Raw genomic sequence first — 26,680 nt, forward strand, 5'->3', positions numbered from 1 at the left:
ACGAAATCATGATTTTTATTATTTGTTTTTAGATGTGTTAAGTGTGATTAGAAGTTTTACAATAAACGAAATAATAATAGTCATTGAACAAAGACTATACGCCAAATTAAAAGGAAAATGCACGTAAAGGATGTAGGACTTAGGAGTTAGGACGCTGTCATTTATCCTTGTACCTTCTCCATATCCTGATTTTGTATCTTGTCCCACCATTAGTACTAAGAATCACTACTATCTTGCAACAAAGCTCCGAAACACTAAGGTCTCGAAGATTATGAAACTTCTCCTCTAAACCATTGCAATTCTAAACTGATCCATATAAACAACAAAAGCAATAAATTGTTTTTCTCAGCAAATAAGATTTGAACAAATGTAAAAGAAACTTAAAACTGCAAAGAAATAAGAAGTGTATAATAATATATGGTTAGTTCCATCTCTATCATCCTCATGCCAAAAACCTTCCATCTCTAAGATTTTGAATGTTGAGATTTATATATGGTTAGTTCCTTTGAAGAAACTTAATTGTGAGTAATCTTTTATATCTTGGACACATCACAAAACAAAATAGCAAAAACGATAAAATGAGGTTACTCGAGACCGAGATGATGCAAATTTGATGTTTTCACTATTTCTTCCCACTTGCTATAGCTGGATGCTCTGCTAAAACCAATCCTTTTTAGCAGCATGTGATTGTTGTGTTCCTCGACTCGAAATATATGAACAAATTCTTCAAAGAAACTAAAGGCAAGACTCAGAAGATGACTTTTGCAGTGGGAGGGAAAGAAGGTGCATAACACATTCATCAATTATCATCAGTTTTTCCTAAACCATCAACTACAATAACATGCTTGATGTTGATCTTTGTATCTTTGTCAAATGAACTTTGCACAAGTTACAAGGAAATGGGTACTTGGTTAACTACTAATAATAATATATTAAGAAAACATAAAACATTCATCTGACTCCTAACCATTTTTTCCTAATATTTTCTCAACCCAATTACTTTTGCATTAAGATTCTAAATTCCTGTCAAAACAATTCCTTAATAATGAGATACATTCCCTCTAGCTTCTCTTCTCTCATACGCAAATCCATAGCAGCTATTTTACTTAGCTGCTTTTCTGCCATTTTCCTATCCATAGGCTCCATTTCCTCTAACTGTTCTCTTGCCATTTTTCTATCCATGGCCATCAAGGAAAGAGAGTGGATCAACCTCTGATATTCATCAAGATTTATGTGGGAGAAACCAAAATCCTTCATCCGAGTCAATGACTTGAGAGCGTCATCAAATTTCTGTAGCCTGCAATATCCAGCAATGAGCGTGTGGTACAGCAGAGCAACGATCAACTTACAATCCTCCTTTTTGCATTTGTCCAAGATCTTCCTAATATGTAGCAAACCCTTTGAATGTGTAAAACCAAACATATGAGGATCACAAATGTATACACCAATACTTTCCAATAGCCTCACCATCTCCAAAACCTGTCCAATTTCCCCATCTTTAACATAGGCAGTAATAATTATATTGATAACATATATTGAAGGACGTTGATTGTCTGCAATCATTTTAAGGATCAACTTCTTGGCTGCTTCTAAATCTTTAAACCCACACAAGGCTCTGGCAACATGCATAAAGAGCGTTTGTTTAAGCCATTCTTCCCAGGCGTCCACCTCAGGGATATCATTCAACATCTCCAAAGCCAGATGTACAGTTTCCTTTTTTAAACAAAGTATTTTGATCATATTCAATGGTAATAACATTTTTAACTTCAGCGACCAGTTTGGGTTTGTTTTGCGTTTCTCATTTGCAGCCATATAGAGAGCATAGGCTTCTTTAATCATATTTTCTTGAGAAAACAAACTTAACAAGTGGCCAATTATGTAACCGTCATCAGGAAGGATGGTTTCTGGATGAAGCAGCATCTTTTGACAGATAGAAGCGGCTTGGTAGGTCATATCAGTGATACATCTTGTGGCCAAAAGAGCTTTCAGTGTAAAGGTGTATGTATCTCGATTCGGCACACATTGAAATGCCTCAAATTTATGAAAAACTTCGAGTGCAATCTTTCCTTGGTCCAACATAAATGCAAGGGAATGTAGGAGTTGATTGAGAATCTGCGTGTTAAGAAGGTCAGTCTGATAGTGGCCAATATGCTTAAGCAATTCCCACAGAAAATATATGTCATTCTTCCTTAGATAAATATTATCTTCAATGGAACCACGGCATATTGCTGAAACAAGGGATTCCAGAACAGGGGTAGTGATGAGATGCTTATAAGTGTTTCTACTCCTCCAAGCCCAGTTCATAAAGTGGATAAGATTATGAGGCGAAACCTTTGGGGTTTCAGTTAATTTAGTTTGAGAAGAGGTTTCAATAACTTTGAGTACAAAATGATGCAGTTGCTGACGCATAGTTTTAACGTCGTCCGAATTAACATTTGCGCACACACAACCATAGCTATGTGGACGAGGAATACCACCAAGAAATGTGAGATCATTCTGGAAACGTTTGGGAGCAGTGAAATCATCATCAATGTCTTCATCACGACTAGGAGGAAGGTGGATGTATTCTTCTTGAGGAGAAGAAGAGTAACCACCATCATGATCATGTGGGAGGAGCAGCAGCATCTTTTGACAGATAGAAGCTGCTTGCTCTATCATATCAGCACTACAACACTCTGTACTCAAAAGAGCTTGCAGAGTAAAATAATATGTATCGTGATTTGGCACACACTGAAAGACCTCAAACTTATTAAAAACTTGAAGTGCGGCTTCTCCTTCTTGACCCGTAACCGAGAAGGATTGTATGAGTTTATTGAGAATCCGGGCATTAAGAATGCCGCCGGCAGGTTGATGATGGTGGCCAATGCGCTTAACCAAGTCCCACAGAAAAAGTATGTCATTCTTTCTAGGTGGTGTGGGAACAGTAGAACATATTGATGAAACAAGGGATTCCAGAACAGGGGTAGTGATGAGGTCCTTGTTATTCTTCCAAACCAATTTTATAAAGTTGATAAGATCATAAGGTTGAACCTTTGGGGCTTCAACAAATTTAGTCTGACAAGAGGTTTCAATAAGTTTAAGTGCAAAGTGTTGTTGTTGTTGATGATGTAGAGTGGTGAATTGAATGGAATTAAGATCTGAATAAATTTGGTGGCCACGCTCGTTAGGAGCAGCATTACTAAGAAGACTCATCACTTTCTGGAAATCATCTTGGGAATTTGAATTACAGGATAATTGCAAGTTAGAGGTAGAGAAAAAAACCTTTATTCCTGAGGAGAATGATGATGAAGAAGAAGAAGATCTGGTGATGTAATTCCTGCCATGTCTTGCAAACGCGATCAAACTCTGCATCATAAAGCGGTGCGAGTTGTGTCGGGTCAGAGCGGCTAGGTTTTGTGTCGTGTTTGGCTTTCAGTTACACTATCACCCACTTTAGTACTTGAGCAGGATGTTTGGTAAATTAAAATCCAACCAAATCTAATAGTGAATTTGGGTGGGGTCAAAACTGGACTAGTTTTGACTATGAGGTTCCATCCTATCTTATGGTGCACCCATGACAATAAAATATAAAACTTAATTGCAATTAGATTGTATCAATCAATTTAGCAAAATTTCCCCCAATTTGGGTCCGTGGGTCAATTTTTTTGTCAAAGACCGATTAGGTGTATAGGGATGTGGCAATTAACTTGAGGATGTGGCGCATCCATGTGTGTAATTGTAATTATTTTATTGGTCTTACTAATAAGTGCCACAAGAACATTATTTAAGGAACTAATATAAATAAATTTTATCTTGAAAATACAAGTTAAACACATATAAAAGTTGTAACTCCATAAATTTTCGATGTAAAAGTTACTGTTTTTGGATGGTTAAACAATGTCTAAGGAAGCTTGTTAATATTTCCCCTTAAAAAACAATTACCTAATTTAAAGGCTTATTTGGTTCATTGGTCCTCTAATTAATTTTCAGTTTTCATTTTGGTCTCATAACTAATAAAAGGTTTATTTGATACATTGAATAATTAATGTATCTAGTCTTTATTTATTAGCATTTTTATTAAAAAAAATCTTTCACAACTTTTAAGGCTGCATCTTATCTTATCTTATCTTATCTTACTATATTAAAGGGAACACATAACTGCTTGCAAACCCTAGAAAATTCCTCAGCTAGCTCTACCATTTTAACATGGAGGGAAAACAGAACTGCTTGTAAACCCTAGGGTTTAAAATGGAGAAATTACTTTGTTGTCCTTTAGCTGGTAAAATTGCATCCACCACATAATTGGTCAATTTTGAATTTAGCCAAAAGAACACGTTTCCACCACTCTCACGTTTCCTCTTGCACCAACAGAACACGTTTTCTTGCCTTTCCCACTCTCTAAATCGGTAACTCTCTCTTCTCTTCCAAATCCATCACTTCTCTCTCTCTCTCTCTCTCTCTCTCTCTCTCTCTCTCTCTCCCTCTTTCTTTCTCTTCGGCTCTCCTTCTTCTTCCTCCCTCGTCCTTCTTCTTTTCTTCCTTTGTTATACAAACTTTCCTCTTTTATCTGAAATCTCTTATCAATTCATTTTTTTCTTTAACCCTTCAAGAGTCTCAATCGATTTGGGGTTAAGTGGGTGAATTTGTGAGATAGAAATTGAGTGATTATACCCTATTTGTGAGTATGTTTATGATTTTTCATGGGTATGAGTTTTTCCTTTGTCCACATTGTTTTATTTTTACTACTGAATTTGTACTTTTCTGGTTCTGTTATGTGATTTTGTTTTGATTATGTTGCAGAAATTTTAAGCTATGGGAAAATCTTACCCAACCGTGAGTTGTTGAGAAGGCGAAGAGGAAGCTCAGTTGAGAAGAAATGCGTTCCTGTTATGCTCCTTTTGGCGTAAGTTCTATTTTGTAGAATCGTTTTTGTGAGATTTTGACTTATTAGATTGTTTTGCTTAAATTTGTGCTTGATTAATTTTTTTGTGTTGTAATTATTGGTGTGATTTTTTTGGTAATGGTTTGTATATTATTATATTTTTTTCTATGATTTGTTTTTTTTTAAATATTTTTTGGGATGATTTGGGTGCAATTTTGTTTTGTTTGATAATTTGTGTGATTTTTTTATGTGATGAATTGTATAATTTTTTTTGTAATCAACTGAGTGTATTTTTATAATGAATTGAGTGTGTTTTTGTTTTGTTATGATTTGTGTGTGATGAATTGTTTGTGTAGATGACACTCTGCTGAAACTTTTGATTCAAAGACAAAGACTGGTGGTCCGAACCATCAAGCACCAAGTTGAGCTTGCTCATGGTGCTGGTATTGGGTGCTAACAACTGTCTTGATATTGCTGTTAGGCTTGTGGCGCCTCTTAAGGAACAATTCCCAATCATTAGCTATTCTGATTTTTATCAGGTAAAGATTTGTTGTATTTTTTTTGTGATGATTTATTAGATCCGAGTTATTTCAGTCATTGATTTATGTGGTTTTGGCCGATTTCAGCTTGAGGCATCACAAGTTTGAGTTTGAGGCCGATTTAAAGAGATAGATCTAATAAGGAGTATTTCTAGAATCACAGGTTTGAGATTACATTTTTATGGAGTATTATATTTAAAAATTCAACCTTACACTTTTCTTTAATTGCATATATCATCATCTTGCTTCTCTCCCATTGGTTAGATGCATGTTATTATTTTGTTCGAGTATTTTAATTAAATTTGGAATTCGTCCTTTGTTTGAGATTCTTTTATTTTGTTCATATCAATTTTTAAACTAAAATGAAGCATTTTTAGAATAACTGAGGTAAATAAAGCATCTTGCTTCTCTCCTATTGTGTGTTAGTGTAATTTTGATGTGTGTCTCTGAATGGAACTTAATAGAGTTTTTATTATCATCGTAACTTCTTAGCTTATCCATCAATAGGAAATGTTGATGCATGATTTTCTTTGCTTAGAATTGAATTCATTTGGAATCTCAAGAATCAATATGCATCCATTCAGTGAATCTACATCCTAGATGCAACAAACCTTTACTGGCTACTTGATATGCAAGAAGTCAAAGATGCTTATATTAATTTATAAAAATCTTCTTTGATTAATTATTTTCATCAAATTTTGTTATATTGCTTTCTCAGTAAGAGCTATTCATTGAATGTTGAATCTTCGTTGTTGCCAATGCCAATGGCTATTTGCGTATTCAAGTAGTGTGTCTTGGTTTGTGTACATAGTGCAAGGTATTGCAGAATTAAAGGCTTGATGCTATTTTTTTTTCCTTCTTTTTTTTCATTATTTGATCAGTGCTTTTTTCCCATCTCAAATTTACTCCATCTTTTTGCTTCATTTTGTTTTTATAGTTGGCTTGCCATCTGTGACTTTTTGAGTATGGGCTACTAGCCTTAACTAAACTGTGAATCTGATTTGTCAGAAGGAATTCAATGTTGATGGGAGGATGCTAAACCAGCTATAGTGTATACTGCCAATGATTATAAGAATGGAAAGATTTTCCCAAAGGACTCGAGGTTCTTCTCCTTGAAGGAGACAACACTTCTGCTGTTGAAATAAGAGCAAAGCTCGAGGTGATGGACTGTAATGGTAAGAGACTTTTTGGTTTATTTCTTTCTATTTTGGCATGTCTTACTTCTTCATCTGCATCAAATTTGGTCTGCCAATTCGTTTTTATTGTGTATGATAAAGAATGAAAAATAGGTAACCAAAACTGAAGTTATTACGCCGAGGGGGTTATGAAACCTTAAAAAATCAATTTCCATTGTACTGTTCTTTTTCTATTAGTTATATTTGGGTTAAATTAGGAGTAAATATTTGATTGCAAAATGCATATTTTGACTAATTTCCAAAGTAATTGTGAGATTCGTAAGGTTGAAGAGTTTCAAATTTTTTTCATTATTTGCTTTGCAATGATTGTGTATTTGAAGGATATGATCTTTGTATAGGACATGGATTCATTCAATGAAAGATGGAACTTTGATGATCTCCGCAGAGACCTTCATACTACCCTCGACAGTGCTAAGTGGCAGGTAATTCATTGAAAGATGCACAATTTAAATTGAGTAAACCACTAAACTCATCTCTGATTTTGTAGGGACCTTTCAAAATAGGTCCATAAGATTATGAATATTTCTAAAATGTCCTTGATTTTGTCAAATTTTAATCATTTTCGTAATCATTTGTTTTTCGTTGATTTTGTTAGCTTTGGGAATCCCATTGTAGACAACACTACTGATTTTGTTTATTATTATGTTTCCATACTTATCAAGAAATTTGACCACTTTGAATTTGGAAGGAAACTTGGTTGCTTTATTCAATCTTCAATGAGTGACTATTTTTTGTTTATATCTACATATAATTAGTATCTCATAATTTAAAATTTATTTTGCGGGTGGAATTGTGATGATTTTCTATATTTAACAAGTAGATCAATTGTCGAGAATAAAGGCGAGACAAGTCAAAGGTTCTTTGGTCACTGAATTTTTTTATTGGGTGTATTTGTGCTTATGTGTTATTGGCCATTCAAGCAACAACTAAACAAAACTGTTTGAAAGTCCTGCAATAACTTAACTAAAACAAATATTCCACGTAGTTACAGTTAAACTTTCAGAAATCATAAAAGCTAAAAAATGTTTGATGTTACTTTTGCACTCATTCAACGTTGTAAAAAAAATGTTCTTTGCAGGGGTCGAGTGATTATGGTTTAAAGCTGAACAAACTGTTATTATTTTTAAGTATTTTATGTACTTTTTGCAAAAGTTGTCTACTAAATTTGCAGATTCAAAATACATATGTGCTACTCTATTTTCTTTAGCAAGTTCTTTCCCTTCATAATGTTGATGGTTTAGCAGATACATGGATGAATGGTAGCAATTACATCAGCTTAGGATGCAAGAGTTTGCACTATTTTGAGCCTAATTAGTTTCTGTTTGGAGATTACTCATCAATAACAGTTTAATATTTGATTCTGTATGTGCTACTCTATTTTCTTTAGCAAGTTGTTTCCCTTTACAATGATGATGGTTTGGCAAATACGTGGATGACCGGTAGCAATTAAGTCAGCATTAGGATGCAAGAGTTTGTACTCTTTTGTAGGATTTGGTGCTATCTATAGTGCCTGAAGATATTCCTTTCTTCTTTTCTTTTTCCATGAACACATTACATTTTCTTTTCGTGTTTAAGATTTGTAAATGTAGGATATTTGTTATTTTTTAATAAATTATTTGTTTGATCCTATTGCAGGTTTTTGGGTTGTTCCAGGTGCTTTATTTTTACCAAGCTTGAATCTGTATTCTTTTGAAGCCACGGAATATGTTTTAGTCAAGAGTGATGGTGTTTTTGGTATTGTTTAGAAGATGTGGTCCCAAAATCTGCTGCTCAAATTGTAAACAATTAACATGAAAAGTGAGTAGTGTTCTTTTTATTATCTTTGTTGGTACAACTCTTTTTTTATTTAGCATCTTCGAGGGTACAATTAACATCTTTGAGGGTTTCATAATTACTATTGCTTTTCTCTAATAGTTTCAACAGATTTACATACGTGTCTCTATACTAATCAATTTGGGCCAAACTGATCACACTAAGCAATATTTTCATCTGAACACCTCAATGCAATAATTGCCAATGTTATTGGTAGGAATAAATGTTTAGTCTCTTCATTTGGTATGGAGATTTTGTCAATGTAACTTTCATTTGCAATATTAATATTCTAACTCTCAAAAATTTACATTGATTTGATTTTTACTTTGTGAAAACTTCTAGCAGGTGGCAAAAAGAGACCATGTTATATTTTATAGAAATCATATAGACTCAACTGTCCGGCATGTATGTTTTACGAGTGGAGTTGGTGTCCCCGGGAGTGTCTTTTGAGGTAATGGTGTTTTTGTCCCTTTGCAGTTATGTGTGCTTCGGCTGTGGGGTGGTCCGTCTTCCGTTTTGATGCTGCTGTCTTGACAGAACAGCAGCTGCTGGTGCTGTTTTCTGTCTGCTGTGCAGGCTGGTTGCTGTTGTTCTGGCCTCAGAGATGTTGCTGTTTGTTTTGGGACCTTTTCCTTGGGTTGTTTTGGGTTGGCAGAGGCATAGATATGGGATTGAATTTTGGTATTTATTATTAGATTTCAGAGTCATAGCTTACGCCATGTTGTATGGTTGTCTTTGATTCCATAGGGGCTTTTTCGCCGTAATTGTTTTGGTTGCGGTGGATTAGTGAGAGTTGGGTAGATGTTACGCCTATATGCGGCATCTTTGTTATTCTTCTCAACCTGATTCCATGGTTACGCCTATAGTCTGCTTGACAAAAAAAAAACAAAAAAAATATTTGGCGTAGAGAGTTGAAAATTTAATGACGGCTATAATTATGTTGAGGAATGTGTATCAATTGTTGGATAGGTATTGTATTTATTTATTCACAGGTTTAAAGTTCAGGTGCAAAATTATGAAATATAGAAACATTAAAATGTAAATGCAAGGATATGTTTGGCATTTGAAGCTAATAAAGAAAAACAAGACCTATACATACTGGTTCCATTTTTCATATATAAATTATCTAAAGCACTCTATGAAGTCTAGACACAAACATGCTGACATCGATAATTTAAGAAAATAACATAATTTATTGTAATAATATTTGTCGGTGTCGTGTTGATATCGAACACGATACATATCTGATGTTCGGACAAAAAGACTTCATTAAATGTTTGGTGTAAAAAGACTTCATTAACTGATGTGAAAGACGAAGATACAAATGTTACTTATAATGTAGATCAAAAAGAAGTTGTCCAAAATGTTGTTAGTTACCGTTATTATTAACCAATTGGTGTTAGAATAAAGTTTCAATTATAATATATTTCATATTGTTTTAATTTATTTTCATGTGATGTTGTAGTTCTAAATTGCTAATATTTCATATTGTTTTAATTTATTTCCATGCTCATATGATATACTCTTTTTGCATTGGTGTTGTCATGTGCTCATTATTGACCCGTGCGAGAGCACGGGTCGACCGACTAGTTTTCTAATAAGGTACCCTACCCTCACAAGGATAAAAAGGTAAAAATGTTTTAAAATTCCTCCTCTCCCCTTGTGAACCAAATACTTAGGTAATTAAAATCTCTTCCCTCTTCTCCTCTGAACGAAACATATAAATACTCCCCTCCATTAAAATTCTCTCCCCTCTGTTTGAGCCAAACATACCCTTAAGGTGAATAAGCGCGTCTCCAGGGTTCGAACCCGTCCTTTTATATATTATGTAATGTCCTTAACAACCGAGTTAAGCTCACAGATACAATTTGAAAATATGTTTTAACTATCCTTAAAAAAAATTAGCTAAATTTATTATCGTATTCTTTTCAAAAAATATATTGTACTTTGTCCAAAAAAAAATATTATTAGTTTTTTTTTTCTTCCCTTTTGTTACCAAAAAAATTTCTAAATCTGATTGATAATTGGCTAAAAAAAATAACGTTCTCCCACCATTAATCCTAGCTGCCAGGACAGGAACTATTTGCCGTTATAGGGTGAGTTGATTTTTTCCATGTAGACCTTTATTTTCCTTTTTATATGTATAGTTTGCTGTCTTAGCAAGATCATCAAACACAAATCTAACAGATTTATAAATTCTCTCAAGCTGCAAATTAATTTACCTGCACATTTTTTATGGACTCTTAGCATCTTTGCTTCAAATCATATCTAAGGACATATAAAAGTTGTAACTATACAAATTTTCAATGTAAAAGTTACTCCTTTTGGATGGTTAAACAATGTTTAAGGACACTTTTAGCATTTTCCCTTAAAAAAAATCAATTACTTAATCTAAAGGCTTATTTGATTCATTGGTCCCCTAATTAATTTCCGGTTTTCATTTTGTTCTCATAACTAATAAAACTAATGTTTTGGTCCCTTAAGTTAACCTCGACTAGCCAAATAAATCTCTTACTGTTAATTTTAACCCCAAATATCTATGGTGGACCAACCTTAAGAGTGATCCACCATAGATCCTATTAATTTTTTTTAATTTAAACTGTTTGATCTTTTTTATTAAAAGAGGACCGTTAGATCATGCACGTCTACTGTATCTTACGGTTAACCGACAATAACAAACTTTATATCTCTTTCTTCATCTTCTTCCTTCCTCTTATTCACCACCTTCAAGAATACCTCTATCAACCTTCATAAAAAAAACCAAGTAAAGTCTCTCTATCCCCCCTCACCCTCTCTCCTCCTCTCTCTCACAGACCCTTTTCCTTGCTATATCTCATAACCCTTTCTATTTATCTCTCTCAGAACCTTTTCTCTATATTTCAAAACATTGTCTCTCAATCTCAATTTCATTCCTTCCTTCCTTCAAACCTAATCACAACTCTCTCCAATGGAAACAACGACAATCTCAAATCGCAACTTAATCCCTTCTTTCAAAAACCCAATCCTCCTTAAGGCACTTGTTAGTATTTCCCTTATTTTAATGTATTGAGTTTTGGAGAGAAATTGAAGTTGCATACCATAAATTACAAAGATGCCCTTTGATGGTCAGATTAGGCAAGTGTATCAAATCGTTTACCAAGTAATAAAGTAATAAGTAGAGTATCGTATCCACATGGATTTTCGTTTCGTCCAAACAATTCGCGTTACTTATTTTAAGTTGACGATATAAAATAAAAGAGTTAAAGGGTTAGAGATTGCAATTTTTATCTGTTTGCAACAGAGCAAGTTACCTGTTTTGATTGCAGAAAAATAAGTAGCGGTTAGGATTCTTCGAATCCACCCTATTCACTTGTTGGATATTAAATAGCATTCATGTCGCATTTATTTATCTTAAGTAGAGTATACAAGTGATGAGGCTGTTGGGACGTTCTAACCTAATCAGTTGTCAAGCTGCAACTGCTGATCGCACGGTGATCCTTACGTGTGGGGTCTATACTATCTCGGTTGACAAGGTCTATCCCTCCAATGTTTAGTTGCACCTTCTGGTCACACGGTGATCCTTACTTGTGGGGTCATACTCCCTCAAAGGTAATTGAAACATAGACTTTATATTGACATTCTTAAATTTCTAAAGGCAATGAAGGCTAATGTTCTGAAACGGTTTTACCATCTATGAATCTTAAGACACTCATAGCACACACACTCTCTCTCTCTCTCTCTCTCTCTCTCTCTCTCTCTCTCACTCTCACTCTTAGTAGTTCTACAAATGGACAACCCTATCAGCGTCTACCTTACCAAGGGTTTAAAAGAATGATTTTATTAGGTCGTTCACGCACCAGAGACACTTGTTTCCTCAGTTAAGAATCACCAGTTACATCATAGGTTCAGTAATGTCACCTCCTAAGTACATACTACTAGGGTCAACGCGCTTTCAGTATCTTTCGTCTAGATTCTTAACTAATTACTTTCGAGAGAGGTGGATATAAATACCAAGATATAAGCATCAATATTAGGCCCTGTCACAACCTAAGTACCAAATATAGGATTGCGCTCCTTTGAAATAAATTAATCCTAATAAAACTTAATAGCGAATAGAAAATAAATAAAGTATAAATGACATTAAATTAAATAATTATTCAACAAAATAAACATAGGTTCATCTTAGAACTCTAACCTAATAAGATTCAGTTACACATGATAACTAAAGACAAATTACTAAAGATAAAAACATACACTAGAAAAACAAGGAGAAGATATAAAAACTCTTCCTGAAGCTCCTAGAATTGCCTTCCTTTTGAACTGCTCCAGTTCTGAACGAGAAATTGTGAACGAGGAAGGCTGGTATTTATAGTGAGATTTTCCACCTGGGTTTAGGCTAAAAACGCGTGCTTTCCCCACAAAAAGCAAGGAAAAACATTTTTGCCCCACACATTTTTAGTGCACAGGGCGCAAAACACATGCCCTAGGCGCATGTGAGTGCCTAGAAACCATTCCCTAGGTGCATGGCATGCCCTAGGCGCATGTGTGTGCTTTCCGGGCCCAAATTCTCTGTTTTTATGTCGTTTTAGGTGTTTCCTTCCAAATAACTTGTCTTGGGATCTGTGAACAAAATTCCTCTCTGTAAAGTTTCCTGAGGCCTCTTGAATCTTCATTCTTGATCTTCCAAAAGTCTTCACAAATCTTCGGAAGTTCTTGCTTTGCCGATTTGCATGATTTCTTCGTGAATTACTTCAAAACCCGCCTAAAATTGCTATGTTTCGGGAAGACTAGAATTACAGACTCAAATATAGAAAACATTACAAATGTCCTGAAATCATAGGCAATTGCTCTTATACTCTTCCTTTTTGCTAGTAAAACCTACCGAAAATAACTGAAAAACATGCTAAGAATAACATAAGATGACCTGTCATCACCCTTGTTTAATGAATTGAGTTTTGGAAGGAATTTGGAGCTGAAGGCTAAAACAACTTATATATATATATATATATATATATATATATATATATATATATATATATATATATTAAGATTAAGATTAAGGTAACTAACAAAAGTGTAAATGATTATTTGGTCAAAAGTTAGTGAGAGTGTGTTCGCTAACTTACTCCTTCATTTCTTTAGATGGAGTAAGTTAGAAGTCTTATATATATATATATATATATATATATATATATATATATATATATATATATAGACACACATATACACACACATACATACATCGCCGACCCTCGTGACACACAGGTCTCATGGGTTATTATATATGACATTAAATAAATAATTTTCACAGAAATATCAATACAAAAAATAATAAACTAACAATAGAATTTGCTCAAAAAATAAAATAAACTAGCAATAAAAATAATAAACATTACCAAAATGCAATGAAAACATCATTGATTATTATAAATTTTGAAAAAAAATAAAATAAACTAGCAATAAAAATAATAAACATTACCAAAATGCAATGAAAGCATCATTGATTATTATAAATTTTGAAAATCTCCCCGATACATAACATTTGAAGTTACGACCTGTTACACCATTTGATATATATTACTTTCCAACTCATCGACAAATAGTGTTGGTAATCGTGTAACGTCCTATATGCACAAACGTCATACAATATAACATTATCCTAGAGAAAATATTTAAACATGGATCAGTGAAATGTATAAACAAATCATGCAATATATAAATCAGATTATTGGGATATGATTTTCAAGAGAAAAAGAAAACGATTTATTCTCCCTCCTTACGATTCTTTCTATTCCTCTCACACATATAATGAAGAAATTGTTAGACTGAACATCTTGTTTGGGATTCGCACCGCATTTCTCCACTTATATGCATAAGTTTCTAATGTATGTTGTCATTTGGTCTATCTATAAAAATATATCGAGAACAAATTTGTATAAAATAACATGTGAACCAAGTTCATGAAAATAAACAAGAGGTCAAGATCATAAAATTATACGAGGTTCAAATCTCAACCCCTCAATATTGCAGTATCTAACCAACTAGACTACGTGGGAGTGGGACTACTGCACTTCCTTTAGAGGGGCATATTAGACTATAGTTAGTTAGAGTGTTTGAGAAGCTTGGTTAAGAGTTAGTTACACAACTAAACTCTATATATAGGAACACTCATGTAACATTTCATTCATCTTTTTCAATCTAATTCAATATGAATTACAAGGATTATTCCTTTGTTTCTACCTCTAATGCCTACTTCTCCTATGAACTTCATCTTCATCTCTTTGATCCTATTGTTTCTGATAGGGCATGTATCTATACTTTTTTTATATTATTTTTAGAATCGGGGTATATACCTTAGAAAATGTAGTAAGTTTTAACTAATACATCAATATATTATCGTATCGTTCTAAAAAAAAATTGTTGTATATTTTCTCAATTTCTAAATCTGATTGATATTTGGCTAAAAAAAAATAACGTTCTCCTGTCATTAATCCTGACAGGAATTGTTTTCCGTTATAAGGAGGGTTGATTTTTTCCATTTAGACCTTTATTTTTCATTATTTAAATTAAAGACTATATCATTACTCTTATCCAACTGTGATGACAATAAAAATTAGCAAAGCTATAGCTCCAAAATCAGAAACTTTTATGCAGAAGCTGATTGAAAGAAACAACAGTTTAGAAAGCATTGAATACAAAACTCAGTGATGCCACTGAAATATGGGCGCTAACATTGGGAGTTTGGACTGGAATAAATCTGAATATCAAAGGTTGTGCCCCTAAAAAATCTGAACCTAGCAAAGGTGTTCTCTTTGTATGCACACATATGACACTATTTTACCGAGATTTCCAAAGCACGTCTCTAGTAAAGCCTTTTGACTGCAGTAACATATAGTTTAAGGCTAAGTAACAATGAAAATTCATAGACATTCAATTGCACAGAAAGCTCAAACCTGACTAATCCCGAAAATCGTTACCAAGGGCTAACATCAATGATAACTCAAACGCGGCTCAAGGCATAAGAAGAAATATCCACAATAAGGATCAATGGTAACACCAGTTGCCATTTGAAGTATTGAACTTATTTACGAAAATGGTCGATTAAGGTGGGAGAAGCATACAATCAAAATTCAAAACTAAACTTAAATGAAGATAATATAGAAAGCATAGTTTGACCTAGATTATGAATATTATAGGACTCTCCTCACTAGCAATAATGAACCGGTCTGAATGAGACAGTTACTAATATTTAGAGTTGTTTTGTACATTTAAGTTTTGCATGACCAGACTAAAATGAGGATTAAAGACATGGTGTGTTGTTACAAATGAAAATTGATGTTATTCTAAGTGGAAATTGATGGAATACTAAGAAGAAACTATTTCATCTGAATTCCACCCCCTCCCCCTGATAGAGCTTCTTTTTCATAGAAGTCTTGAGTCTTTGCTTCAGATGCTGCATCAAAGAGTCTCTGAATATACTCAGCTTGCGGGCCTCTTCTTCCTTGAGAGGGTAACCGCCGGAGTGATTGGCTTACAAAGCATCACGCACAACCAAAAATTGGATAAAACATGCCTAGTTGTAATATTGTGACTATTCGCTTGCACTTATCCGTTCATATTGGGTCAATTTTGGCAATCACTCCATCGCCAACCCTCTAACAAGAGGTCGCATTATATACCCTCTAACAAGAGCTTTGATATCTTAACCAAAGCATTAACGCTCTAAGAGTCTTCTGCGTCTGAATGAAACAAATTATATAAAATACGAAAATGAAGAGCTGATAGAACATCCAACAAACAAACTATCTATCATAATAGAAATTTTGCATTACAATACAAGGTATGTAACTATGATAGCATTAATTAAGGAGTAACAAAATTATCCATGAGAAATTTTGTGAAAGATTAATTAAAATGATTGGTGGGAAATAAGGTGATAGATGCACTGGTTCATTAAGAATCTAAAAAAACTTTTCCAACTTTAAAGAGCAGAAAAAAGTGCAAGAAACAAGCAAGGCACATCATCATTGGTAGCAAAACCAGGCATATTTATCATAAAGACAAAGCAATGAGAATCAGAATCATATTTCACAAAACAAGGCAATTCATCACAAGAAAGAAACTCGCAATACGTTTTTATAGTACAATTAATTAATCGATAAAAGTAAGATTTTTTCAATGGTTTAGCAAAACTCAGTCAACTATATGCTATACTGCAGTGAGGAGGGATGTTTCAATTCCATTGTGGGTTCCTAATCGGATACATGAGTTTTGTCTCAATCCCAAAACAGTTGTCTCCAAGCTTGATCTTCACGTATCCATTTAGGCCGAAATCAGTACCAGCTGAGTTCCTGATCAACCAATAAGGAGTATCATCAGTGTGCACCCCACAACCTGCAACCACTACCAGGTGCCCTGTTTGGTAAGTTGGAGGGCCAGAATAAACCTGCAACAGTAGATTCACATCAATCTCTATTTGTTGAAAATTGATAGGAATATACACAAATGAAAGGCTTTAAACTGCTGCAGGGATGGAGCTGAAAGAATCGCTGCAATAAACTGTGTTTGACAGCAGGTCTTAGCAATTCCTGAAAATGAAACCGCATGCGACAACTGATTTCTATATCCACACATCAGATTGGTTAGGGATTGGAGGCCAACACAGCAACATATCATTTAATCCATGGGTCAAATCTACTTCGCAATCAAATAAATTCCACATCCATAACAGATTCCACAACAACTAGCTCGCAATCAAATAAATTCAACATCCATAACAGATTCCACAACCACTAGCTATTGTTTCACTCCCCCACATTACTAATTACTATATTTTTCTCTGCGGAAAACATAAATAAAGAAGAAACAAATCTTTCAATGAATCATTTTCAGTCCATACGTCGTTCCAAAACCTGACACTATCACCAGCCCCTAACCTCTTCTTAACTACGTCCGAAAACCAGTCTGATATAAGACTAGATCTTGACCCCAACTTCGATAAGTCCCTCCAGCAAATCAATGAATTTTGCACCGAGTTCAGGTTCATATTCGGACTGGACAAATGAACCTATCTTAATTTTGACATGGGGAACTGACTCTTCTTTAAACACATTTCAACCTACCTGCATATTTGTTTGCCAACACTTTGAATAAACTACTAATTAACGAGACAGGATGCTGACACTGACTTAGGGAGCTTTGAACTATGCTTAAAATCATTCAGAAATGCAAAAAAGCTAAACTCAACCACCTACTGCCAAAATCTGAGATTCAAGCCGCATACTCCCTAATCCCCAAATTCACTCAACACTACAATCATTATTTAAATAAATGCATAAACAAAAACACATAATTAAACTATCTAACCTTGTCTGCATTCCAACCAGATAGGGGCCATTTCGAAGCATCAACAGCAACTACAAAAGGTTGCCGAGTAACCATTTCCAGCATCCTTTTTAGAACCATTTTTGGATCACCGGTTAAGCAATGATAATGATGTATTTTATATTTCACTGTAAAATCTGGAAACGGTCTTGTTGTTGAATCAATAGCTTCAGCAATTCCCTTATAAGGTAAATTTTCTTCGGTCGTGACACCTTTGAATCTGAAAATATCAAATACATCCTCTGGACTTAAACCAGACTTATGAATTGTAAGCATTTTCATTGGATCATCTCTAGCCAAGTGATTCATGACATGCTGAATCGACAACTCGACCAGTTTACCGGTTTGAATCTGAAGTAAACTTTCCACAGAAGCGACAATCGAGAAAATGGCACAAGCATCTGCATTTAAAGAACAAAAATTGAAGTGATACGTCAATACAAAATGTTTGAACCTTGAGGAAAAAAACTAGTTACCCGTGTCTTCCTGGTTTTTGACCGGGGTTAAAGCATTCTTCTTTCTCCAATCCACATTAGGCACATCATATGGAGCACACAAGCCTCTTGTAAATGTAAGTGATGAAGAACCTCTAATGAGAGGCATGGTCCAAATCTTTGGAACATCAGCTGAAAGGCAATATACAAAAAGGGTCCTTTATTCTCGTTTTGTTTAACTCAAAACACAGCTAGTTCTCACATTAAAACCAAATGCAGAAGCCATCCATGAAAACATCACAATAATATCCTATAGAAGCAACAGACCAACTATAACATCCAAACATTACATTTAGATAGTTTTGGATTACAAATTGGATAGTTTATTCCACTTAAATCAGCTATGATAATAACTTTCCCTGCTTATTCAACTTAAATAGAGAGGTATGAGAGAAAACCTGGAACAGAAATCAAATGATGAGATGCTGATAATGGGAAGTGCCGAAGCGGTGACAATAATTGGAAGTGCCGAGACGGTGACAACGGGAAGTTCCGAGACGGTGATAAGATCTTCCCTCCAACTAATCTTATCCAACCCATAACTGACCTATAGAATAGCCATGTTAAAAGTCTAACATCAAACAATGTATGTGAAAATATCAAAGAGAAGATAACTGCACAGGTATTTACATAACTAACTGCACATGTGTTTACATACTTTGAATTTGAAATGCCAAAGAGAAGATAACCTAAATATGTTAAAACTAAAAAATGTTTGAAAATAATAATCTGAAAGCAGGACAAAAATGAGTAAGCACATATGATAAGGTGGAGTACTGTTTTAGAGGCTATTAGGTGAAATGCAGAGGCAAGTGACATCTTCAGGTTCCAGTGTTCATACATTTCTTGTTAATCATCACTGTTTAACACTAGTAATTTTCATATATTACAGTAGAGATAATACAAAGTAACACAACAAAATTTCAAAATTAAGCATGATAGTAATCTTGACAAAAAAAATCACAAAATGAAGTCAATTTCGTGATTAAAAAATTAATAACATCATTAATTTCAAATTCTATGAAACACAAATACTCCTTGGATTAGGCTCATGTCGTCGGTGTCCAACACTGACACAACACTTTAACACCTATGATTACATTGAATTACGTCATTTTCTCAAATTATAACCAGCATCGGTGTTCGTGTCGTGTCCGGTGTCCATGTATGTCGGTGTCCGTGCTTCATATTTCAATTAATTGAAATTAAAAGAAAATAACTGAACCGATTATTCCATCGAATGTTGCTGAAAATGATCAGTAACCTAAGAACTTCAAAATCTCTGTTAACACTTAATTCAACTCAACATTTAGTTCGCTCTTATTTCGCGTTGTCAATGGAAAAAACAGGTATCAGCAAATTTCAAGCTGGAAAATGAATTTCGAAGATGATAGCTGGTGAAAATGAAAAATATCTTCAATAAAGCGATCAATGATCATCAAATATAACTAAATTCATAGCAACTAACACAAAAATGTTAGAAAAATAAAATTCATATCGATGCAGAAGATTTCACACTTCGTTCTTGACTTTAGACTAAGGTAAGTCGAAATTCTGTTGTTTATGGATGGATTTGAGAAATCTAAGATGAAAATCGAGCATAGAAAATGAGATTTACGGAAGAAAAAATTAAACATGATAAACGAAATGTGAATGGAATTTTGAGGCGGATTCAGAGGTACATTTCCATGAAGAAGGAGAGAGAAAAACCTGAGAGAGAGGAAGAGAATGCAGAAGGTGTGTGGAAGAGAGAAATGGGAGAAGAGAAGGAAAGAAACGCGGGAACCGTATGGAGTGTGTAACTAACTCAAAATTCAAAATTGAACAGAGTGGGGTTGATATAGTTTGATCCAAGTTGGAACCTTCTCGAATTAGTAACTACAGATCTATTAATTAATAAAACAATGCGACATTAATTTTAATGTAAGATGAAAATGAAAATAAGATGAAAATGAAATAAAACAATGCAACATTAATTTTAATGTAAGATGAAAATGAAGATAAGATGAAAATGAAAATACCTTTTGTAGCAACACGTGCCGAAGAATTCCCAAAACCCAAAAAAAGAAAAACACGTGCCGAAGAATCTCGCGATCCCGAAATAGTTGGAAACTTACTATTTATTCGTTTTATAATGTAGGCTTTCATTCTCCTTTGTTTGCTTTTTTCGATGTGGGTTCAACTGCTTTCTTTTGAAGTTACAACTTTCTTAATTTGTTTCATCTTTAACTTGGACAATTCCCTATTTTGACACGCCTTAATTGAGAATAATCATGAACTACTAGTAGCAATTTGTAGTAGTATTTACTAATTAGGAGTAGAACAACGCATTAATTAACTAGGAAATTTTTAATGCTAAGCTAACCATGAAATGTTCTTTAGAAGAGAGATAGAGACAAAAGTACCCAAGGACACCAAAGCTAAAGGCACCCAAGTGCTACCCGCATGCAATATAGGCATGTCGATATAGGGAATGTCGTCACGTGTGTTGAAACTGACCCAGACGATATAGAAAATGTCGTCATGTGGAGAATACTTGTAGCATGTTTCTTTTTTAATTTGTTTCATATTTAATAGTAACCATTTTAAAATGGTAGTCCTATTGACCATGATAAGTGACGAGTTGTTCGACATGTGAGAATTAAAATTAAGAATTTGAGGCATCAAATGTAATTTTTAAGAATCATTAGAAATTATTATTACTAGAGGATTGTCTTGATGCGTTAATAGATACACCCTCTAGTCGTTATTATAAGTAAAAATTGGTATTTTAAATACAAAATAAATGATGTGTGTGGTCTTTAATATAAACCACATACATTATTTTTTGAATGAATCTAAGATGTTGATTTTTGTTTATAATAGTGACCGGAGCTCACTATTATAAGCAAAAATCAACATCTTAGATTCATTCATTAAATGATGTACGTGATCTGTAATAAAGACCATGTACATCAATAATTAAATGTATCTAAAATGTAACAAAGCTCCGAAAACACAAAGAAGGTCTCGAAGATCATGAAACTTCTCCTCTGAACCATTGCAATTCTAAACAGATCCATATAACAACAAAAGCAATAAATTGTTTTTCTCAGCAAATAAGATTTGAACAAATGTAAACGAAACTGAAAACTGCAAAGAAATAAGAAGTGTATAATAATATAATCTACCACGGCAAATGTAGCTTATGTTATCATGCCAAAAAACTTCCATCTCTAAGATTTTGAATGTTAGAAATTTATATATGGTTAGTTCCTGTGAAGAAACTTAATTGTGAGTAATCTTTTATATCTTGGACTCATCACAAAACAAAATAGCAAAAACGATAAAATAAGGTTACTTGAGATGATGCAAATTTGATGTTTTCACTGTTATTTCCCACTTGCTATAGCTGGATGTGCTAAAACCAATCCTTTTTAGCAGCATGTGATTGTTGTGTTCCTCGACTCGAATATGTGAACAAATTCTTCAAAGAAACTAAAGGCAAGACTCAGAAGATGACTTTTGCAGTAGGAGGGAAAGGTGGTGCATAACACATTTATCAATTATCATCAGTTTTTCCTAAACCGTCAACTACAATAGCATGCTTGATGTTGATCTTTGTATCTTTGTCAAATGAACTTTGCACAAGTTGCAAGGAAATGGGTACTCGGTTAACTTCCACTGAAAGGTTCCTTGAATTTGAACTTCTTTTGGATCCTTCTGATCGCACTTCTTGAAAACTTTCATGTGCTTGGCTTTGGAATTTCAATTTTCTAAATTGATTATTCTCAACCTGAGCCTGAGGCTTACACTTGGAAAAGAAGCTACGCCAGCAGCAGCTCCTTACTGACGGAATGAAGTGAGCCTACGTAGCTTATTAAGTTCACCTAGTCCATTTTTTTTCTCACTTCATGCATGTCTGGAGATGAGGCTCCACAACTTGATTTGCTTTTATGAATAGCATTCAAACTCCCACGCCTAGAGGAAAAAGACCTAGGATCCCCTGCAGTAAAAATACATATGTAAAAGAAACTGAAAACTGCAAAGAAATAAGAAGTGTATAATAATATAATCTACCACAGCAAATGTAGCTTATGTTATCATGCGAAAAAACTTCTATCTCTAATATTTTGAATGTTAGAAATTTATATATGGTTAGTTCCTGTGAAGAAACTTAATTGTGAGTAATCTTTTATATCTTGGACATATCAGAAAACAAAATAGCAAAAACGATAAAATGAGGTTACTCAAGATGATGCAAATTTGATGTTTTCACTGTTATTTCCCACTTGCTATAGCTGGATGTGCTAAAACCAATCCTTTTTAGCAGCATGTGATTGTTGTGTTCCTCAACTCGAATATGTGAACAAATTCTTCAAAGAAACTAAAGGCAAGACTCAGAAGATGACTTTTGCGGTGGGAGGGAAAGAAGGTGCATAACACATTTATCATCAGTTTTTCCTAAACCGTCAACTACAATAATTTGCTTGATGTTGATCTTTGTATCTTTGTCAAATGAACTTTGCACAAGTTGCAAGGAAATGGGTACTCGGTTAACTTCCACTTAAAGGTTCCATGAATTTGAACTTCTTTTGGATCCTTCTGATCGCACTTCTTGAAAACTTTCATGTGCCTGGCTTTGGAATTTCAATTTTCTAAATTGATTATTCTCAACCTGAGCCTGAGGCTTACACTTGGAAAAGAAGCTACGCCAGCAGCAGCTCCTTACCGACGGAATGAAGTGAGCCTACATAGCTTATTAAGTTCACCTAGTCCATTTTTTTTCTCACTTCATGCATGTCTGGAGATGAGGCTCCACAACTTGATTTGCTTTTATGAATAGCATTCCAACTCCCACGCCTAGAGGAAAAAGACCTAGGATCCCCTGCAGTAAAAATACAACACTGTTTCACGTTGTAATCAATCTCGGCCACAAATTTGATATCCAACGGTTTCAGATTACATATTTATTAATTCAATTTTAAACGATCTGGACGGTCGAGATCAGTAACTGTTGGCCGCAGTTACAACAAATAATTTGTTTCAGTTAAGGTGAGGTACAATTGACTACTGAAGGGTGGAGTGCAATGCAAGAAATTGTGCAATGACTTTGTTCTTACCTTCTTTATGGTTGGACCTGATAGTAAAGAGCTAAAATTTGATTTTTTTTTTTGTTAGGATTCTCAACCTCATAGGAAGCCATCTGGTTCTCCGCTTTTGTCACAGGAATTGGATTTAATAAGCACAATGAATTCTTAATACATGAACTAGGTAACCACCTACAACCTTTAGCTAAAACATTCGTATAATCATCAGTTTCATGGTCACTTTATTCTTTTTCATCTTCTTCTTGGTATTGGCCAGTGTATGCTATAATGTCAGCGATATTTCTTATTGTTAACAAAGCAATTCGTTTCATCACCAACTAATTTGGCAACATCTTAAGTTGTGGTTGTTTATTGATGAGGTTGTAAAGTCATAGCCTTTGCTGCTGGCAAGAGACAGTTTATTATGAAGTCTTGAGCTTGTTTATCATCGGTAGAAGAATTTAGTTCTACGCTTGTTTGCATCCAAATTACTTTCTCATAGTTTTGCATATCCGATACAAATAAAGCTATGTTCACAAAGAAAAAAAAAAGTTCTTTCTAGATTACCTTTAAAGAATGATGGGTAATTTACCGACCAACTAATAAAAAAAAAAAAATTGATGGGTCAAGATACCACTTAAAAATGAACTTATATGTCTAATGTTTATTAGTTAAATTAAATTACCCACTATTCTTCTATAGATACCCTAATTATCACCATAAAAAAAAACACACTAATAGGACTAACGGATTACCGAAAAAACTTCTTAGCCTTTTAGGTTTAAATGACACTAATAGAAAACTCATTTAATCCCATAAGGCTCGGGCTTAGGGCACCTGTTTTATGATTTAACTTAATGCAATGGATGAAGACCTTGGTACTGTAATCCTCAAATCCATGCTTTACTTTACTATCCCGTGTCATACGTTTCTTTTTATAGACAATTTCATCTCCATTTTTCACACACCTTTCCGATGTGGGACTGTCACGGTACTCTATAGTTTGTCAACTTCAATGTGAGTGAAAATATAACTGTCAAATTGGTTTTTTAAGAATAAAGTGATGAATTTTGTCAAAAAATAAAAGAAAAGAAAGAATAAGTGATAAATTGTTAATTAATTTAGTATTAGTAATTCCTTTAAAAATAAAATACATAAATATTGTGTAACAAACTTCAAATTTTGTTATTTATTTAAATTGTATATTAATTATGTTCACACTATTTTAATTTTTGTATTTTAAGTTAATTTTTATTGATGATATATTTTTATAGCATATACATATAAAATTATCCATAGTGAACCGATTAAAATATCACAACTTACGAATTAAAATAAAGGTACAGACTAAATATACACCCCACATACCTTATATTTAAGGGTAACATATCATGTACCCGAATTCGTATCACATACAAACAATAGTTTCTCCTTTTATAATTCTAAGGGACACTTTAAATTGAAGGCGTGTCTGATACGTGTCGGTTTTCTATCAGACACTGACATATTTGATTACATTCAATTTTTAAATTATTATCAATGTCAACGTGTATGAGTGAGTATCAATGTTGACATTTTTCATGTGTTTTTCTAGTTCTAACAATAATACAGTTGGAAATTCTAATCTTTCAAGAAATTTTAAAAGTTTAACATGGAATAAAGCAATTATTAAAATTGAGTTACAGTTGTTTAAAAAAAAATAAAATTGAGTTTACAGTATAGAAGATTATTTCTACTCTTCAAAATAAGTCAATAGAAATATTTTTTCAAAAAAAATGGCAAGTCTTGCTAGTTGCTTTTCCAACCAAAGAAGAAAAAGAAAACCTATCTAGCAAACAACCCAAGTTGGAAGCAATACACACAGCAAGTTAAAACAAATGATTTGATGATCAACATCAACTTCAAGTGAGTTATACAATTCAAGACTACTAACAGGAAAGCTAGACAAGCTAAACCAACCAAGCAAGGTTGGTATCAGCAGAATAGTATTCACGGTAAACGGGGTTAGCAAGCATTAATAATAGGAGTAACCGGCTACACCAAGAACAAGAACAACAAAAGTTTTTCCTCACTAGTTTACCTCCAAAAAATGATAGTAAAACTTCACACTGCATCAAAAAATACTCTGATGTTATTCCCATTAGAATTTTAGAAACCTTTAAAGGACAAGGAGAAACGTTTCGACAAATTATTTAAAATCAGTGAGTCGTATATAGGAAATGTCGTCATGTGTGTTAAAATGGACCCGGACTATCACTACAAGAAACATTACATTTTGCCAGGGGCAAAATCCCTGGCAAAAGGACGGAATCCCTGGCAAACTGGACGTTTGTGAGGGAATTTCCCAGAGGCATAAGCCATCGCAAAACCGCTCATCGCAAACCTTTTGCCAGGGGTTCCACCCCTGGGAAAAAAAACGAGGGCCTTAACCCCTGGTAAACAGCCTGACATTTTCCCTGACAAAAGCCCTGGCATATTCCCTCACTTTCTTCTGCAACTTTGCAGTCTCTGACTCCGACTGCGCTGATTGACTGACTGACGACTGACTGATGGAAAGTCAAGTCAGATCCGCAAAAAACCAGGGTCATGCGAGGGGTTTAACCCCTGGCAAACGTCCATATTATTTTTTTTAAAAATGTTTTATTTATAAAAACGTATTTTTTATTAATTAATTAAATATTTTAAAAATAATTTTAATTAATAAAATGTATTTAAATTAATTAAAAAAATCAATTTTTTTTAAAAGTTGTTTTTTCAAATACAATTAAATGTTTCAACAATCATTTTAATAAATAAAATTTATTTTAAATAATAAATAAAATTGTTTTTAAAATATAAATAATTGTTTCAAAAATCATTTTAATTAATAAAAAGTAAAAAATAACAGATTTTTTACTACAGAAATTTAAAAAACGAATTTCCATAAATTAGAAAAAAAATGTTTTAGAAAAACTGTTTTAATTAGTATATAAACAGTTTTCTACCTAAAAATACTGTTTTAATTAGTATATCAACAAATCTACCTAAAAAGTACATATTCAACATGTATCTAATCTATTTTATTAAAAAAAAACATGCATATATTCCATAAAAAAAAACATGCATATATTCTATAAAATAACATCCAACATCATCAACATATATTATTCTATATAGCATTTATTAATTTGAATTTCGAAAAAAAAATAACAATATATATTATTATACAATTTTTTTCTCTAGTTTTAACATTTTTTTTTCTAATATATTATTTTCTTTAACAGTTTTAATTAAAAAAAAATCGAATTTTTTTTGCCCAAAAACAAAACCGATCATGAAAAATTAAAACATCATATATATCCAAAAA

General features: G+C 33.5%; 1 protein-coding gene, 1 long non-coding RNA gene and 1 pseudogene across 20 annotated transcripts; 1 reads left to right on the top strand and 2 right to left on the bottom strand.

Annotated features, from left to right (window-relative positions):
* Window positions 1-25,809, bottom strand: LOC146933118 (uncharacterized; annotated as a pseudogene).
* LOC146933119 (uncharacterized) lies at window positions 769-4,075 on the bottom strand. The gene has a single exon (XM_085704854.1). It carries the CDS (start codon window positions 3,352-3,354, stop codon window positions 1,027-1,029), a length of 2,328 nt encoding a protein of 775 aa, XP_085560980.1. The 5' UTR covers window positions 3,355-4,075; the 3' UTR covers window positions 769-1,026.
* LOC146933120 (uncharacterized) lies at window positions 4,328-9,352 on the top strand. Of its 19 annotated transcripts, none has more exons than XR_015007366.1 (9): window positions 4,380-4,683; window positions 4,780-4,882; window positions 5,218-5,400; window positions 5,488-5,563; window positions 6,409-6,575; window positions 6,935-7,018; window positions 8,232-8,393; window positions 8,511-8,651; window positions 8,754-9,352. It is a non-coding gene; the product is annotated as an uncharacterized LOC146933120 (long non-coding RNA). The 19 variants fall into 19 exon arrangements; XR_015007368.1 differs by having other exon boundaries at window positions 8,511-8,621; window positions 8,751-9,352; XR_015007367.1 differs by having other exon boundaries at window positions 8,511-8,621.
* Window positions 25,810-26,680: the final 871 nt, after the last annotated feature.

The sequence above is a fragment of the Medicago sativa genome, chromosome 4 (assembly GCF_051527215.1).
Source record: "Medicago sativa cultivar Bolivia chromosome 4, Bolivia_mono, whole genome shotgun sequence".
In the NCBI taxonomy this organism is placed as follows: domain Eukaryota; kingdom Viridiplantae; phylum Streptophyta; class Magnoliopsida; order Fabales; family Fabaceae; genus Medicago; species Medicago sativa.

Excerpts from the sequence above, each read along its gene's own strand:
- LOC146933119 (XM_085704854.1), bottom strand. The coding sequence starts at position 3,354 with ATGATGCAGAGTTTGATCGCGTTTGCAAGACATGGCAGGAATTACATC.